This window comes from Mya arenaria, chromosome 2 (genome assembly GCF_026914265.1).
Source record: "Mya arenaria isolate MELC-2E11 chromosome 2, ASM2691426v1".
Taxonomy (NCBI): domain Eukaryota; kingdom Metazoa; phylum Mollusca; class Bivalvia; order Myida; family Myidae; genus Mya; species Mya arenaria.
Window position 1 is genome coordinate 61746656 of NC_069123.1, and position 20565 is coordinate 61767220.

Below are 20565 nucleotides of genomic sequence, written 5' to 3' on the forward strand. Positions count from 1 at the left end.
CTCGTACTCGCCGTAGGGCAATCGTCACGATGTCCCCAAACTCACATCCACACATTACGACTTACACAGCTATGCTCGGTCGTCAGGGGCGGATCTAGGAATTGACGTTAGAGGGGGCGTAACTAAGAGGCGGGACCTTTTGACAAGCACCCCTCCCCCAGAACCGAACGTATATGGCATAAACTGTTTGCATGTGGATTTAGGGATACTCTCTTAATAAAACTTTTAACAATTTGAAGTCGTAAATGATGCATTATGAGTGTATTTTATTACTGTGTTCTCCCATATTGATATCTAAAGAAAAGTTGGGCGATTAAAAGACCTACATCCCCCCTTTAAATCCGCCAGTGGTCGCGATGAATCGTAGCCTAAACCTTGATAATGGAAGCCAGGCTTTACAGAACACAGCTATGCTGACAGTCGGGATGAATCGGGAGTCTAAACCTTGACAATGAAAGCCAGGCTTAACAGTACACAGCTATGCTGCCAGTCGGGATGAATCGTAGCCTAAACGTTGTAAATGGAAGCCAGGCTTAATCACAGCTATGTTGTCATAGGGATGAATCGGAGTCCAACCCGTGACAATGGAAGCCAGGCTTTACAGTACACAGCTATGCTGTCAGTCGGGATGAATCGGAGTCTAAACCTTGACAATGGAAGCCAGGCTTTACAGTACACCGCTATGCTGTCAGTCGGGACGAATCGGAGTCTAAACCGTGACAATGGAAGCCAGGCTTTACAATACACATCTATGCTGTCAGTCGAGATTAAGGAAGCCAGGCTTTACAGTACACAGCTATGCTTTAAGTCGAGATAAAGGAAGCCAGGCTTTACAGTACACAGCTATGCTGTCAGTCGAGATGAAGGAAGCCAGGCTTTACAGTACACAGCTATGCTGTCAGTCGAGATGAAGGAAGCCAGGCTTTACAGTACACAGCTATGCTGTCAGTCGAGATGAAGGAAGCCAGGCTTATAGTACACAGCTATGCTGACAGTCGAGATGAAGGAAGCCAGGCTTTACAGAACACAGCTATGCTGACAGTCGGGATGAAGGAAACCAGGCTTTAATATGCACAGCTATGCGGGATGAATCGGGGTATAAACCGTGACAATGGAAGCCAGGCTTTACAGTTCACAGCTATGCTGACAGTCGGGATGAATCGTAGCCTAAACTTTGTAAATGGAAGCCAGGCTTAATCACAGCTATGCTGTCAGTCGAGATGAAGGAAGCCAGGCTTTACAGAACACAGCTATGCTGACAGTCGGGATGAAGGAAACCAGGCTTTACAATCCACAGCTATGCTGTCAGTCGGGATGAATCGGGGTATAAACCGTGACAATGGAAGCAAGGCTTTACAGTTCACAGCTATGCTGACAGTCGGGATGAATCGTAGCCTAAACTTTGTAAATGGAAGCCAGGCTTAATCACAGCTATGCTGTCAGTCGAGATGAAGGAAGCCAGGCTTTACAGAACACAGCTATGCTGACAGTCGGGATAATGGAAACCAGGCTTTACAGTACACAGCTATCCTGTCAGTCGGGATGAATCGGGGTATAAACCGTGACAATGGAAGCCAGGCTTTACAGTTCACAGCTATGCTGACAGTCGGGATGAATCGGAGTCTAACCCGTGACAATGGAAGCCAGGCTTTACAATGCACAGCTATGCTGTCAGTCGGGATGAATCGGAGTCTTAACCGTGACAATGGAAGCCAGGCTTTACAGTACACCGCTATGCTGTCAAGCGGGATGAATCGGAGTCCAAACCGTGACAATGGAAGCCAGGCTTTACAGTGCACAGCTATGCTGTCAAGCGGGATAAATCGGAGTCTAAACCGTGACAATGGAAGCCAGGCTTTACAATACACAGCTATGCTGTCAGCCGGGACGAATCGGGAGTCTAAACCGTGACAATGGAAGCCAGACTTTTCAGTGCACAGCTATGCTGTCAAGCGGGATGAATCGGAGTCTAAACCGTGACAATGGAAGCCAGACTTTACAATGCACAGCTATGCTGTCAGCCGGGACGAATCGGGAGTCTAAACCGTAACAATGGAAGCCAGGCTTTTCAGTGCACAGCTATGCTGTCAAGTGGGATGAATCGGAGTCTAAACCGTGACAATGGAAGCCAGACTTTTCAGTGCACAGCTATGCTGTCAAGCGGGATGAATCGGGAGTCTAAACCGTAACAATGGAAGCCAGGCTTTACAATGCACAGCTATGCTGTCAGTCGGGATGAATCGGAGTCTAAACCGTAACAATGGAAGCCAGGCTTTACAGTACACCGCTATGCTGTCAGTCGGGATGAATCGGGAGTCTAAACCGTAACAATGGAAGCCAGGCTTTACAGTTCACCGCTATGCTGTCAGTCGGGATGAATCGGGAGTCTAAACCGTAACAATGGAAGCCAGGCTTTACAGTACACCACTTTGCTGTCAGTCGGGATGAATCGGGAGTCTAAACCGTAACAATGGAAGCCAGGCTTTACAGTTCACAGCTATGCTGTCAGTCGGGGTGAATCGGAGTCTAAACCGTAACAATGGAAGCCAGGCTTTACAGTACACCACTATGCTGTCAGTCGGGATGAATCGGGAGTCTAAACCGTAACAATGGAAGCCAGGCTTTACAGTTCACAGCTATGCTGTCAGTCGGGATGAATCGGAGTCTAAACCGTAACAATGGAAGCCAGGCTTTACAGTACACCACTATGCTGTCAGTCGGGATGAATCGGAGTCTAAACCGTGACAATGGAAGCCAGGCTTTACAGTTCACAGCTATGCTGTCAGTCGGGATGAATCGGGAGTCTAAACCGTAACAATGGAAGCCAGGCTTTACAGTTCACAGCTATGCTGTCAGTCGGGATGAATCGGGAGTCTAAACCGTAACAATGGAAGCCAGGCTTTACAGTACACCGCTATGCTGTCAAGCGGGATGAATCGGAGTCTAAACCGTAACAATGGAAGCCAGACTTTTCAGTGCACAGCTATGCTGTCAAGCGGGATGAATCGGGAGTCTAAACCGTAACAATGGAAGCCAGGCTTTACAGTACACCACTATGCTGTCAGTCGGGATGAATCGGAGTCTAAACCGTGACAATGGAAGCCAGGCTTTACAGTACACCACTATGCTGTCAGTCGGGATGAATCGGAGTCTAAACCGTAACAATGGAAGCCAGGCTTTACAGTTCACAGCTATACTGTCAGTCGGGATGAATCGGGAGTCTAAACCGTAACAATGGAAGCCAGGCTTTACAGTACACCGCTATGCTGTCAAGCGGGATGAATCGGAGTCTAAACCGTAACAATGGAAGCCAGACTTTTCAGTGCACAGCTATGCTGTCAAGCGGGATGAATCGGAGTCTAAACCGTGACAATGGAAGCCAGGCTTTACAGTACACCACTATGCTGTCAAGCGGGATGAATCGGGAGTCTAAAACGTAACAATGGAAGCCAGGCTTTACAGTCGTGATTAACCGCAACCATCCACGATTACCCTCGGAATGCCAAAATGCCTACCAGATGCTCGTTAGCCTGGCTTTCCTTATCACGTGAAGACCACGATTCAAATTATAAGAGTGAAACATCTAATAGGTAGTATTTGTTTTGTTTTCCTTGTTGTTTTGTCCTTTCTGTTTCTAGAATCAGCAACAGTATTGAGGAAACTTTTAAAGTTAGATTTCTCGTTGAGGTGGATGAATACAAATTGGGCATGGACTATAATAAATTATTTGGTTACACCTGTTTTACCCATCGTCGGCGGGTATGGAACCTTATTCCGTTTACACCACATAAGTAGCAGAGCATCAAAAGTGTACCGGCTGTATCCGGCAATGCTTTTAACATGGCTTTCCATAGGAACGTAGTAGACCCTAAAATGTTTCACATTATGCAGGATGGTGGATTTACCTTAAATATAAGTGACTGCAAAAACACTGTAGGAAGTTAAATTTATACGCGAGCGCTATGATAGTGTTCCACTTGGAGTGGAAGGGACTGTAATTGCAATGCTTGCAAGTCTGGTTAGTATTGTGAACATATTGGTGGGGTATACACGCATGCTTTTTTATTATTTACTTGTGTCTGCATCTATTATTTGTTTTTATCAGCTTTAGCTATATAGACCATACTTATTGTTTAATGCTAAATCTGTACTTAATAATTTGCTGTTTCCATCTTCTGTTCCTTATATTAGCGTATGTGTGTATTGTGTCTGTACAACTGCATGCCTACTTGCTTTAGTTTTTCTGTGCTCAATGTTGCTATGCTCAATGTTGCTATGCTTGTTTGTAGTTTTCAACAATCTGCTACTAACTTTGTTATTGTCATTGCCAGTATCTTATGTACTTAGTTGCCATTGTTTATATGTCTTATTAGTTGCTCTCCTTTGTACTCCTTGTGATGCTTTCATAGTTTGCCAATGTGTCCCTGTGAGAAGTCTGCTGATCAGTTTCCCAAAATCTGATGGGGGGGGGGGGTATTGTTATCATTAAACCATTTTTTAAAGCATACAATTTTTTTGTTCTTTTTTAAGGATCTTATTATCATTTTTATGGCAGTTTTTAGGCACATTCTGCCCAGATCAGCAACTTCAACACTATTTTATCCTTCTGTGTATTGTATGTGCTAACAACTTTTTTTTTCTTTTTTTGTGTGTGTTTATTTCATATTGTTTAAATCAAATTGAAATGTTTATTGTTAAAAGTTCTGTGATAGATGCCAATTTGGTGCAATACTGATATTATGAAGCTATCTGTGATAGATGCCAATTAATCTGGTGCAATACTGCTATTATGAAGTTCTGTAATAGATGCCAATCTGGTGCAATACTGATATTATGAAGCTATCTGTGATAGATGCCAATCTGGTGCAATACTGATATTATGAAGTTCTGCAAAAGATGCCAATCTGGTGCAATACTGATATTATGAAGCTATCTGTGATAGATGTTAATCTGGTGCAATACTGATATAAGGAAGCTATCTGTGATAGATGCCAATCTGGTGCAATACTGATATTATGAAGTTTTGTAATAGATGCCAATCTGGTGCAATACTGATATTATGAAGCTATCTGTGATAGATGCCAATCTGGTGCAATACTGATATTATGAAGCTATCTGTGATAGATGCTCATCTGGTGCAATACTGATATTATGAAGCTATCTGTGATAGATGCCAATCTGGTGCAATACTGATATTATGAAGCTATCTGTGATAGATGCCAATCTGGTGCAATACTGATATTATGAAGCTATCTGTGATAGATGCTCATCTGGTACAATACTGATATTATGAAGCTATCTGTGATAGATGCCAATCTGGTGCAATACTGATATTATGAAGCTATCTGTGATAGACGCCAATCTGGTGCAATACTGATATTATGAAGCTATCTGTGATAGATGCTCATCTGGTACAATACTGATATTATGAAGCTATCTGTGATAGATGCCAATCTGGTGCAATACTGATATTATGAAGTTCTGTAATAGATGCCAATCTGGTGCAATACTGATATTAGGAAGCTATCTGTGATAGATGCTCATCTGGTGCAATACTGATATTATGAAGCTATCTGTGATAGATGCCAGTTTGGTGCAATACTGATATTATGAAGCTATCTGTGATAGATACCAATCTGGTGCAATACTGATATAAGGAAGCTATCTGTGATAGATGCCAGTTTGGTGCAATACTGATATTATGAAGCTATCTGTGATAGATACCAATCTGGTGCAATACTGATATTATGAAGCTATCTGTGATAGATGCCAGTTTGGTGCAATACTGATATTATGAAGCTATCTGTGATAGATGCCAGTTTGGTGCAATACTGATATAAGGAAGCTATCTGTGATAGATACCAATCTGGTGCAATACTGATATAAGGAAGCTATCTGTGATAGATGCCAGTTTGGTGCAATATTGATATTATGAAGCTATCTGTGATAGATGCCAGTTTGGTGCAATATTGATATAAGGAAGCTATCTGTGATAGATACCAATCTGGTGCAATACTGATATAAGGAAGCTATCTGTGATAGATACCAATCTGGTGCAATACTGATATAAGGAAGCTATCTGTGATAGATGCCAGTTTGGTGCAATACTGATATTATGAAGCTATCTGTGATAGATGCCAGTTTGGTGCAATACTGATATTATGAAGCTATCTGTGATAGATGCCAATCTGGTGCAATACTGATATTATGAAGCTATCTGTGATAGACGCCAATCTAGTGCAATACTGATATTATGAAGCTATCTGTGATAGATGCCAATCTGGTGCAATACTGATATTATGAAGTTCTGTAATAGATGCCAATCTGGTGCAATACTGATATTAGGAAGCTATCTGTGATAGATGCTCATCTGGTGCAATACTGATATTATGAAGCTATCTGTGATAGATGCCAGTTTGGTGCAATACTGATATTAGGAAGCTATCTGTGATAGATGCTCATCTGGTGCAATACTGATATTAGGAAGCTATCTGTGATAGATGCCAGTTTGGTGCAATACTGATATTATGAAGCTATCTGTGATAGATGCCAGTTTGGTGCAATACTGATATTATGAAGCTATCTGTGATAGATGCCAGTCTGGTGCAATACTGATATTAGGAAGCTATCTGTGATAGATGCCAGTTTGGTGCAATACTGATATTATGAAGCTATCTGTGATAGATGCCAGTTTGGTGCAATACTGATATAAGGAAGCTATCTGTGATAGATGCCAATCTGGTGCAATACTGATATAAGGAAGCTATCTGTGATAGATGCCAATCTGGTGCAATACTGATATAAGGAAGCTATCTGTGATAGATGCCAGTTTGGTGCAATACTGATATTATGAAGCTATCTGTGATAGATGCCAATCTGGTGCAATACTGATATTATGAAGCTATCTGTGATAGATGCCAATCTGGTGCAATACTGATATTATGAAGCTATCTGTGATAGATGCCAATCTGGTGCAATACTGATATTATGAAGCTATCTGTGATAGATGCTCATCTGGTGCAATACTGATATTAGGAAGCTATCTGTGATAGATGCCAATCTGGTGCAATACTGATATTATGAAGGTCTGTGATAGATGCCAATCTGGTGCAATACTGATATTAGAAAGCTATCTGTGATAGATGCCAATCTGGTGCAATACTGATATTATGAAGCTATCTGTGATAGATGCTCATCTGGTACAATACTGATATTATGAAGCTATCTGTGATAGATGCCAATCTGGTACAATACTGATATTATGAAGCTATCTGTGATAGACGCCAATCTGGTGCAATACTGATATTATGAAGCTATCTGTGATAGATGCTCATCTGGTACAATACTGATATTATGAAGCTATCTGTGATAGATGCCAATCTGGTGCAATACTGATATTATGAAGTTCTGTAATAGATGCCAATCTGGTGCAATACTGATATTATGAAGCTATCTGTGATAGATGCCAGTTTGGTGCAATACTGATATTATGAAGCTATCTGTGATAGATACCAATCTGGTGCAATACTGATATAAGGAAGCTATCTGTGATAGATGCCAGTTTGGTGCAATACTGATATTATGAAGCTATCTGTGATAGATGCCAATCTGGTGCAATACTGATATTATGAAGCTATCTGTGATAGATGCCAGTTTGGTGCAATACTGATATTATGAAGCTATCTGTGATAGATGCCAGTTTGGTGCAATACTGATATAAGGAAGCTATCTGTGATAGATGCTCATCTGGTGCAATACTGATATAAGGAAGCTATCTGTGATAGATGCCAATCTGGTGCAATACTGATATTATGAAGCTATCTGTGATAGATGCTCATCTGGTGCAATACTGATATTATGAAGCTATCTGTGATAGATGCCAGTTTGGTGCAATACTGATATTATGAAGCTATCTGTGATAGATGCCAGTTTGGTGCAATACTGATATTATGAAGCTATCTGTGATAGATGCCAGTTTGGTGCAATACTGATATAAGGAAGCTATCTGTGATAGATGCTCATCTGGTGCAATACTGATATAAGGAAGCTATCTGTGATAGATGCCAATCTGGTGCAATACTGATATTATGAAGCTATCTGTGATAGATACCAATCTGGTGCAATACTGATATTATGAAGCTATCTGTGATAGATGCCAGTTTGGTGCAATACTGATATTAGGAAGCTATCTGTGATAGATGCTCATCTGGTGCAATACTGATATTATGAAGCTATCTGTGATAGATACCAATCTGGTGCAATACTGATATTATGAAGCTATCTGTGATAGATGCCAGTTTGGTGCAATACTGATATTATGAAGCTATCTGTGATAGATGCCAGTTAAGTGCAATACTGATATAAGGAAGCTATCTGTGATAGATGCTCATCTGGTGCAATACTGATATAAGGAAGCTATCTGTGATAGATGCCAATCTGGTGCAATACTGATATAAGGAAGCTATCTGTGATAGATGCCAATCTGGTGCAATACTGATATTAGGAAGCTATCTGTGATAGATGCTCATCTGGTGCAATACTGATATTATGAAGCTATCTGTGATAGATGCCAATCTGGTGCAATACTGATATAAGGAAGCTATCTGTGATAGATGCCAATCTGGTGCAATACTGATATAAGGAAGCTATCTGTGATAGATGCCAATCTGGTGCAATACTGATATTAGGAAGCTATCTGTGATAGATGCTCATCTGGTGCAATACTGATATTATGAAGCTATCTGTGATAGATGCCAGTTTGGTGCAATACTGATATTAGGAAGCTATCTGTGATAGATGCTCATCTGGTGCAATACTGATATTATGAAGCTATCTGTGATAGATGCCAGTTTGGTGCAATACTGATATTAGGAAGCTATCTGTGATAGATGCCAGTTTGGTGCAATACTGATATTATGAAGCTATCTGTGATAGATGCCAGTTTGGTGCAATACTGATATTATGAAGCTATCTGTGATAGATGCCAATCTGGTGCAATACTGATATAAGGAAGCTATCTGTGATAGATGCTCATCTGGTGCAATACTGATATTATGAAGCTATCTGTGATAGATGCCAGTTTGGTGCAATACTGATATTATGAAGCTATCTGTGATAGATGCCAATCTGGTGCAATACTGATATAAGGAAGCTATCTGTGATAGATGCTCATCTGGTGCAATACTGATATTATGAAGCTATCTGTGATAGATGCTCATCTGGTGCAATACTGATATTATGAAGCTATCTGTGATAGATGCTCATCTGGTGCAATACTGATATTATGAAGCTATCTGTGATAGATGCCAGTTTGGTGCAATACTGATATTATGAAGCTATCTGTGATAGATACCAATCTGGTGCAATACTGATATTATGAAGCTATCTGTGATAGATGCTCATCTGGTGCAATACTGATATTATGAAGCTATCTGTGATAGATGCTCATCTGGTGCAATACTGATATTATGAAGCTATCTGTGATAGATGCCAGTTTGGTGCAATACTGATATTATGAAGCTATCTGTGATAGATACCAATCTGGTGCAATACTGATATTATGAAGCTATCTGTGATAGATGCCAGTTTGGTGCAATACTGATATTATGAAGCTATCTGTGATAGATGCCAGTTAAGTGCAATACTGATATAAGGAAGCTATCTGTGATAGATGCTCATCTGGTGCAATACTGATATAAGGAAGCTATCTGTGATAGATGCCAATCTGGTGCAATACTGATATTATGAAGCTATCTGTGATAGATGCCAATCTGGTGCAATACTGATATAAGGAAGCTATCTGTGATAGATGCCAATCTGGTGCAATACTGATATAAGGAAGCTATCTGTGATAGATGCCAATCTGGTGCAATACTGATATTAGGAAGCTATCTGTGATAGATGCTCATCTGGTGCAATACTGATATTATGAAGCTATCTGTGATAGATGCCAGTTTGGTGCAATACTGATATTAGGAAGCTATCTGTGATAGATGCTCATCTGGTGCAATACTGATATTATGAAGCTATCTGTGATAGATGCCAGTTTGGTGCAATACTGATATTAGGAAGCTATCTGTGATAGATGCCAGTTTGGTGCAATACTGATATTATGAAGCTATCTGTGATAGATGCCAGTTTGGTGCAATACTGATATTATGAAGCTATCTGTGATAGATGCCAATCTGGTGCAATACTGATATAAGGAAGCTATCTGTGATAGATGCTCATCTGGTGCAATACTGATATTATGAAGCTATCTGTGATAGATGCTCATCTGGTGCAATACTGATATTATGAAGCTATCTGTGATAGATGCTCATCTGGTGCAATACTGATATTATGAAGCTATCTGTGATAGATGCCAGTTTGGTGCAATACTGATATTATGAAGCTATCTGTGATAGATGCCAGTTTGGTGCAATACTGATATTATGAAGCTATCTGTGATAGATGCCAATCTGGTGCAATACTGATATTATGAAGCTATCTGTGATAGATGCCAATCTGGTGCAATACTGATATTATGAAGCTATCTGTGATAGATGCCAGTTTGGTGCAATACTGATGTTATGAAGCTATCTGTGATATATGCTCATCTGGTGCAATACTGATGTTAGGAAGCTATCTGTGATAGATGCCAATCTGGTACAATACTGATATGAAGCTATCTGTGATAGATGCCAGTTTGGTGCAATACTGATATTATGAAGCTATCTTTGATAGATGCCAATCTGGTGCAATACTGATATTATGAAGCTATCTGTGATAGATGCCAATCTGGTGCAATACTGATATTATGAAGCTATCTGTGATAGATGCCAGTTTGGTGCAATACTGATATTATGAAGCTATCTGTGAATTTATTAAATAGATCTCTCTTTTTTATTAGGAAGTTTTTTTAACTAAGTTGACCTTTTTAATAGCATGTACCATAACTTGGCAATTATCATTCATATCCGTCTGTTACCTAATTGAATAGTTTAGTCCCTGTCTTTATGTTAGAGTACCCTTTAATTAACTTTGTATACCACCTTTGATTTTTAAGTTATTATGTATTATCAATAACTGTATAACACCTTAAATAATATGCCACTATATATACCATTGACTTTAGCTTTTATAAACTTGTTATACCATATACAATATGTTTTATAAATAGTCGGTTCAAAAGCTCGCATGAGCTTATGTTGTATTGTTTGTATCTCGCCGACTCAAAATAAAACCTACCTTATCTTATTGTATAGCGTAACAGATGCGTGTCATGTTGAAAGCAACAACGGTCAATAGTTATTTCTCTTCTGTTAAAAATGATAAATTGAGTGTTCATATTATCCGCATACAGAACTGTTTTAACGATGATATTTCTTCAGTTGAACGGTAGATACTATATTTTTAGAGAGACTGTCATGTAATAAATGGCTAGGCAATTTTTTGCTCACGCCATCAACACGAACATCTGTGCCCATTATCTAAGCCCCATAGAAATGGCCGGGCATTCGAGCCTTTCAGGTTATCTCGCTTGACCTTCCGAATTAGATGTTGAGATGTCACTAACAGATGCGTATTATATGATAATTGCTTCTGGCTTCAGGCTAGGAGACAGTACATATGGAGAATAAGTATTCTGAATCAGAAGCTCTAATGGGCCGCTATACATCCAAGCTTAATTTAGCTTATGGCATTACACACGATTTAAGACGTACTATTGTTATATTGTTAATACGACCTTTTTGAAAATAATTTAATGATCTACGTGTAATAGGGAATTTGAAATCGCATTGTCATTTTATGTGCGGCGGTTACTTCAAAATAATATATTTGGTATAGACTCTGCAATCAAAGGTATGAACGAAAAGGGCTTGAATGGTATAACAGGTAAATTTAGCCGAGCCTGATTTGTGAAACTTTGTCTAACAGCAATGGTTTGCTAGGGCTTAGGTTGAAGCTAAGAGAATCGAAATCTACAAAACGAACCCATATGCTCCACAAAGTCTGCTCCAGCGCACGCGGCCAGCCTGCTGAGCTGCGCAAGTTTGGCCTCCGTACCGGAAGTGAGGCCGAGTCTGGCCGCCCTACCCTCACGGTGGAGTGAATCCTCAGGGGTGTCACCTTCAAGGTGACCCTCGTATTGCTCATCCCAGGCTTCAAATACGAGCAGCTTGTCTGTGTAATATAAGTAAGACAGAAAAAAAAACACATAAATATGTTTTTGTTATATTTTTTGTTTCAATACAATGTAGGTCCGTGAAACATGTAATTAAACCAGGTTGCTATATAGTACACCATTGATTTAATATAATTAAATGACAGTCAAATCGGCAGGTGTGGCCGACTTCTGCCTTAAGCTGACATATATGGACAATATTGTATCAATGGTTGATATTAATCATGACCTTTGCAGTCGGTGATGCCTATTCCAGGAGAGCGCCAATTATTCTCGGGAAATTAAAATAAATGCCAGAAGGCTATTTGTACAATAATACAGCCGCTAATTGCCATATACACTGATATTCGAGGACTGCTCCGTTTCTATGACTTTACTGACAATTACGACTTACATAGTTTTGTATGAATATTGATGTTGAGAGCAGTCTGAGAATATTGGTATGAGATTGAGAATTTGTTAGGCAGAATGACAGTTGCCTAGTTGTCAGCATATAATCAGACAACATGGCAAGAACATAACGGATATAATATATTAAACCGAAGACCGTATCGTTCAATTGCACTCAAAGACTTATTTTCAAATAATTGCATTCACCTGTGAATAAGAAAGTCAATACAAAAGCGGACGTTTCAAACAGTAATGAAGATAACCCAACCAGCTAGACGGAATCTCCCCGGGGTTGTTGTTTAAATTTTTAATAGCGAGATGTCAATTGTTCCCAATGATAGGATCTGAACCTTGAATACAGACAATTATTCATCCGGAGCACACCACCATCTATAGTACATGTTTACATCAATACCAAGGACAACTGTGATCGCGTCTGAATGGAATACAACAACCAAGGGTAACGTAGCTCGCATTTTTCTGTTGAATAATTATTTCTTTTAAGTTCATCATTTTACCATATTTTGATAAATTCTCAAATAATTATAAATACTTGTTTTAGCAATATTATTGTGGAAAAGTGTAATATAAAGTTCAAAATATTATTTTAATGCAAACCTCGTCTTGAAAGAAACATTTTTCCGATGGCTTGTAGTGTTGTGTATTAGATTCTCTAAAGTATAGGAAACAAGTTATAGTGCATTTTTATCCAGCCAATCAGCACGACGAGCTCCATGCCCTCTTTCTCGTTTATAAGCCCTACGTGACTAGGCCGATTCATTTATTGGCAATCTAACCACCGAACGTACGACCACATGCCATAACTACGTGACGTAAGAACAAGACATTCCGTCTGACATTGTCAGACATAGGAAGTTGATGCGAACTGTGAACAAAATGTTTGTTTCTACGATAAAACACCATCAAACGTTTTTTCCATCGTTAATATATATATTCTATTTTGTCAAAACGCGTTATTAAAGCTAATGAAAGTTGAACGATTTAAAGTCTTATTACTAAATTCGGTTCATTAAGTTGCTCTTTTCAAACAAGAAGATAACTTACTGAATTTCAAAAAGCTTATAAAGGTAACATTTGCCACCCAAAACTCGGTGAACGAGTTACCTTATGTGAGTGGTGTTACAAATACAAAATAAACACATCTTTAAAATGAAATAAACTCGATCTAAACTGACGTATAAAACTAACTGCTAAGAAATATTGATTCAAAAAGCGAATATGGTACGTGCGTTCATAATACGGGCCCTTCAAGATTCATAAAATGAAATAAGCCAGAATTACAGAGATGTGGAACCCTCGTCGTAAAGTAGCGCTCTCATAAGTGTCCTGACATATGAGCATGCAGGATGTATATGTGAAAGCATAAACAATAAACAGTATCGTATCTGGAATAGTATATCGTATACACAGAGCATGTGATCATGCCGGGTTGTCGACTTCTTCACTTACTAACTGTATATGTCGACATACTTATTGCTACATAATACTCGCAAGTCCACATAAAACAAGTGAACAAGTCAACCCAATTATTGCCACAAGCCGTGTTATGACTCACAAGTCGACAGACAGCTAGTCACACGACTAAGTGAACAAGTCGACCCAAGTACTACTGCACGCCGTACCAGAACTCACAAGTCGACAGACAACTAATAAACAAGTCGACCTAATTACTGCTACACGCCGTGCCAGAACTCACAAATCGACATAAAACTAGTCACACGACTAAGTGATCAAGTCGACCAAATTATTGCTACACGCCATGCCAGGACTCACAAGTCAACATAAAACCAGCCACACGACTAAGTGAATAAGTCGACCCAATTACTGCTACACGCCGTGCCAGGACTCACAAGTCGACATAAAACTAGTCACACGACTAAGTGAATAAGTCGACCCAATTACTGCTACACGCCGTGCCAGGACTCACAAGTCGACATAAAACTAGTCACACGACTAAGTGAATAAGTCGACCCAATTACTGCTACACGCCGTGTTAGCACTCACAAGTCGACATAAAACTAGTAACACGACTAAGTGAACAAGTCGACCCAATTACTGCTACACGCCGTGCCAGAACTCACAAGTCGACATAAAATTAGTCACACGACTAAGTCAACAAGTCGACCTAATTATTGCTACAAGCCGTGGTATGACTCACAAGTCGACAGACAACTAGTCACATGACCAAGTGAACAAGTCGACCTAATTATTGCTACAAGCCGTGGCATGACTCACAAGTCGACAGACAACTAGTCACATGACTAAGTGAATAAGTCGACCCAATTACTGCTACAAGCCGTGTGAGCATTCACAAGTCGACATAAAATTAGTCACACGACTAAGTGAACAAGTCGACAGACAACTAGTCACATGACTAAGTGAACAAGTCGACCTAATTATTGCTACAAGCCGTGGTATGACTCACAAGTCGACAGACAACTAGTCACACGACTAAGTGAACAAGTCGACAAACAACTAGTCACACGACTAAGTGAACAAGTCGACCTAATTACTGCTACACGCCGTGCCAGAACTCACATGTCGACAGACAATTAGTCACACGACTAAGTGAACAAGTCGACCTAATTACTGCTACACACCGTGCCAGAACTCACAAGCCGACAGACAACTAGTCACACGACCAAGTGAACAAGTCGACAAACAACTAGTCACACGACTAAATGAACAAGTCGCCCAAATTATTGCTACAAGCCGTGTCAGAACTCACAAGTTAACATAAAACCAGTCACACGACTAAGTGAACAAGTCGACCCAAGTACTGCTACACGCCGTGTTAGCACTCACAAGTCGACATAAAACTAGTCAGACGACTATGTGAACAAGTCGACCTAATAACTGCTACACGCCGTGCCAGAACTCACAAGCCGACAGACAACTAGTCACACGACTAAGTGAACAAGTCGACAAACAACTAGTCACACGACTAAGTGAAGAAGTCGACCCATAACTGCCACACGCCGTGTCAGAACTCACAAGTCGACAGACAACTAGTCACATGACTTAGTGAACAAGTCGACCCAATTATTGCTACAAGCCGTGTTAGGACTCACAAGTCGACATAAAACTAGTCACACGACTAAGTGAATAAGTCGACCCAATTTCTGCTACACGCCGTGTTAGCACTCACAAGTCGACATAAAACTAGTCACACGACTAAGTGAACAAGTCGACCCAATTTCTGTTACACGCCGTGTCAGAACTCACAAGTCAACATAAAACCAGTCACACGACTAAGTGAACAAGTCGACCCAAGTGCTGCTACACGCCGTGTTAGCACTCAGTCGTCTGACTAGTTTACAAGTCGACATAAAACTAGTCACACGACTAAGTGAACAAGTCGACATAAAACTAGTTACACGACTAAATAAACAAGTCGACCCAATTATTACTACACGCCGTGCCAGGACTCACAAGCCGACATAAAACTAGTCACACGACTAAGTGAACAAGTCGACCCGATTTCTGCTACACGCCGTGCCAGGACTCACAAGTCGACATAAAACTAGTCAGACGACTAAGTGAACAAGTCGACATAAAACTAGTCACACGACTAAGTGAACAAGTCGACCCAATTTCTGTTACACGCCGTGTCAGAACTCACAAGTCAACATAAAACTAGTCACACGACTAAGTGAACAAGTCGACCCAATTTCTGTTACACGCCGTGTTAGCACTCACAAGTCGACATAAAACTAGTCAGACGACTAAGTGATCAAGTCGACCCAATTACTGCTACACGCCGTGCCAGAACTCACAAGTCGACATAAAATTAGTCACACGACTAAGAGAACAAGTCGACAAACAATTAGTCACACGACTAAGTGAAATAGTCGACCTTAATATTGCTACAAGCCGTGGTATGACTCACAAGTCGACAGACAACTAGTCACATGACTAAGTGAACAAGTCGACCCAATTATTGCTACAAGCCGTGTTAGGACTCACAAGTCGACATAAAACTAGTCACACGACTAAGTGAATAAGTCGACCCAATTACTGCTACACGCCGTGTTAGCACTCACAAGTCGACATAAAACTAGTTACACGACTAAGTGAACAAGTCGACCCAATTACTGCTACACGCCGTGTTAGGACTCACAAGTCGACATAAAACTAGTCACACGACTAAGTGAATAAGTCGACCCAATTACTGCTACACGCCGTGTTAGCACTCACAAGTCGACATAAAACTAGTTACACGACTAAGAGAACAAGTCGACATTAAACTAGTTACACGACTAAGTGAACAAGTCGACCCAATTATTACTACACGCCGTGCCAGGACTCACAAGCCGACATAAAACTAGTCAGACGACTAAGTGAACAAGTCGACCCGAGTTCTGCTACACGCCGTGCCAGAACTCACAAGTCGACATAAAACTAGTCACACGACTAAGTGAACAAGTCGACACAATTATTGCTACAGCCCGTTTCAAAAGTCGACATAAAACTAGTGGACATGGCCACATGTGATGACATCATCTGTATATACGATATAAGCTTCCCGCATAATAATGGGCCCTATATTAATATATCGGTTAAATAAGCTACATCACCATCAAGTATGAAAGTGACGATAACAAAAACTTGCCTAAGGGTACCAAATCTCGCACTGCTTGTGACACATAATTTTCATAATTGAAAAAGATATAAATCAGTTATGTACCAAAAATGTGAACAACAAAATCCACATTAAACGAACAACTGAACATTAGTAAAGAGTAAAATATAAATTTTTACCAATACATTTAAGGTACTCGCTTATGTTTTTGGGCAAAAATAACACTTATTTCGACATTATTTTACTCTATGATGTCGGTATTGTATAGAAAAAACAATTATAGTTTTAGTGGCGTGCGAACCAAATAGATAACAGACGTCACGCCACTAGACCACCATTGGTATTCATACAATAGTATTAAAAAATGGATATTTTGATATTTTAAAAATAGATTGATAACATCACGTGATATTGTCAATCAACCAATCATGCAATGACAACGCCGTAATTAAGAGACCGTTAACGTTAATGAAAATTGTGATCTTCAAAGACGGTATCTGAGCAAATATCAACATTTGCTGAAGAGTTCCAGCTTTTGTATCTTAGTTTTAGCAATTTTAATAATTCACCACACTTTATTTTGTCATTTAATAAAGTATAAATAACAAAAACATGAGCCATTTAAATCATTTTACGCACGCACGCACGTAGGCACGCGCACGCACGCACGCACGCACGCGCACGCACGCACACACGCAGCCCCCCCCCCCCCCCCGCACACACAGGGAACTAAAAATTGGCGATGAATGTTTTCCACGCCATTAATAAAACTCCGGTTAACCGACATAAACAATTTAAATACTGAAGAATAAATATTTACTAGTTGAGATATACGTTATACGTGGAAATTAATTCCATATCCGCTTTGTGCACAATGCAAAAAAGAAGACTACATTCATCTTTTTTATAGTAAACTATTCAGCGGTACAATCGCATTCTGAAACACAGACATAATTACATGCGAAATCCACACAAAAATGAATTATATAAAAAAACAATAACTGAGATGTGAATAGTTTAGAGTTCTTTTAAAACACATCCAAGTATTAAACATTATAATTAATAAAAATACCGTTGACTTTCATCAAATTCTTAAACTCCTTCATTGGTCATATTCATAAAGCATCTTAGTGATTCATTTTCAACTTTGTGAAACATTTGTTTTTTTCAAAGTTGAATTTAAATAAAAGCAACAATGATTTTACACAAAAAGAAAATGCAAATAAGCAAGAAAAGACTCGAAATAATAAATGCATTTTAATGAACTTGATAAACAGTAAGTAGCTCCCGAAATTCTTAATATGATGTTGTGCGATAGAATAGTTACAAGAGAATAATACGAGCATGGTCGAGCCAGGATGTCACGAGCACAGAAAACGCACTGAATGTATTTAAGTGCCTAACCTAACAAACATTTGGCCGTGGCGGATCAGTGGTCAAGTTACAGGTTACACACTGGACTATAAATCCAGGGGTCGCAGGTTCGGTTCCACGTCACTTTAATACTAATCGTTTTCCGGGAGGGACGTTAAAAAAGTGTCCCGTGTGACAGTGCACGTTAAAGAACCAGGGCACTAGCTCTAACCAGAGTTACATTCTGTCTGTGCACTATGCTCCAAAAACCTAAAATGACAAACAATCTTATCGGAGCACTCGCCGAATGGGCAAGGCCCGAGTGCGAGTATAAATAAGCTTTCACACCAAAACCAACATTGAGCCAATCGTTCACAACATCATTAATGTTAACAACGTTGTTAACGTCATCGTTGTTGTTAACGTCATCGTTGTTGTTAACGTCATCGTTGTTAACGACATCGTTGTTTACGCCATCGTTGTTAACGTCATCGTTGTTAACGTCATCACTGTTAACTTTTAATCGTTACTGCTCTTGAAGTTTCATGGATATACTTTGAATCTGCTGTATTTCTACCAAGATTTGAGACAACTGTCTCAGCTGTACTTCTTTACATTTAATATATTGACACATCATCATACAGTTTACGTTTTAAAAATAGCAACGACGTCGTGAAACACGTTGTTAACATTAACAGATTTCTGAACAATCGGTCCATTATGTCTCAATGCATATTCATAATATTTCATAAGAGTAAGAGTTCATACATGGATGTGCTATGACCTATAGATACGTTACTTTGGATTTTTAAATGAAGTCTGAAATAAGCAAAATATAATACCGCTGCGTAGCCTTATTTCTTTTCAAATGTATCTCTGTATATTTACTTTACATACAAATTGTTAAATAATTTATATATATATCATATAATACAATTTTTAACCATTTATATAAAGCATTTTTTATAGTAAACCAGCTTGCTTCATAATGAAGGTAATAGTTTTAAAAGACAAGAAATGAGACTTTGCATTTTGAAATATACCATTTTATTAAGCTTAATATTAAAAATGCACTGTCATTCGTTGAATGAAATATGTTGATCAGCTACAATTGGATGTTCCCATTATACATGTATACCAGTATTTAACAATCTCACGGGCTTTATGTTTACGATAGGTAGTAAGCTTTTCTCAAAATAACAACCCCCTTTTTGAATGTGGGTAAAATTTGACTTTAGGCCATCTATTCTATTCTACCATGCACTTAAAATGCTTCTCCAGCAAGTAGAAGCAAACAATATACACAGCACTGTATCAATATTATCAGACTCGTTAAGTGCCCTCGTGTCAATGAAGGCAAGCTTTTCCAGGTCACGGCCAGAAATTATACAGCAAATACCTAATAATACTACAGTGCTTCATAATCACAATAACATTTGTGTGGATTCCTAGTCACATAGGCATATTAGGAAATGAAATGGCTGATAAAATTGCAAAACAAGCATCAAGGCAAGGTTCACGAACAAACATCAAATTAAGCGTCCTGAAGCATACAGCTGGATAAAGAAACTAACAAAAAACAAATTTGTAAGAGACTTTAAAATATATAAACTTGAGCACAATTTTGAGCATGGGGAAATCAACACTACAATCAAAACATATAATACAAATACAAATGTACACTAAATGATAAAGTCTACAGACGACTTCGACCAGGAACTAGCATGCTAGCTGCTGAAAACTATACAAATTCTGACTGCTGTAACCAATACCATGACAACGAAACATTTCACCACATTTTCTTTAAATGCCCTTCATAAAAGGAACAACGGGAAAACCTAAAAAAGAACTTCTAAAACTAAAAATGCCATGAAATGATAGGTATCAACAACTATGTTTACGATAAATGCAATACAATGTAGCGTTGCATATACGAGTGCATGCACATTTAATGTCAACACATTACAAAACCACCGTTTGATGTCCGACCTTTTTTCTTTGGCTCGAAAATAGTTCCGCGTTCTTCAAAACCACAACACAAAAGTCAAGGTCA

The 20565-nt window shown here is 39.3% G+C and overlaps 1 protein-coding gene across 1 annotated transcript in view; it reads right to left on the reverse strand.

Annotated features, from left to right (window-relative positions):
* LOC128203318 (uncharacterized) overlaps positions 1-20565 on the reverse strand; it is a 54074-nt gene that overhangs the window by 10066 nt on the left and 23443 nt on the right. The window contains exon 9 of the mRNA XM_052904695.1: positions 11977-12165. Coding sequence (XP_052760655.1) covers positions 11977-12165 — 189 coding nt within the window. The remainder of the gene's footprint in view (positions 1-11976; positions 12166-20565) is intronic.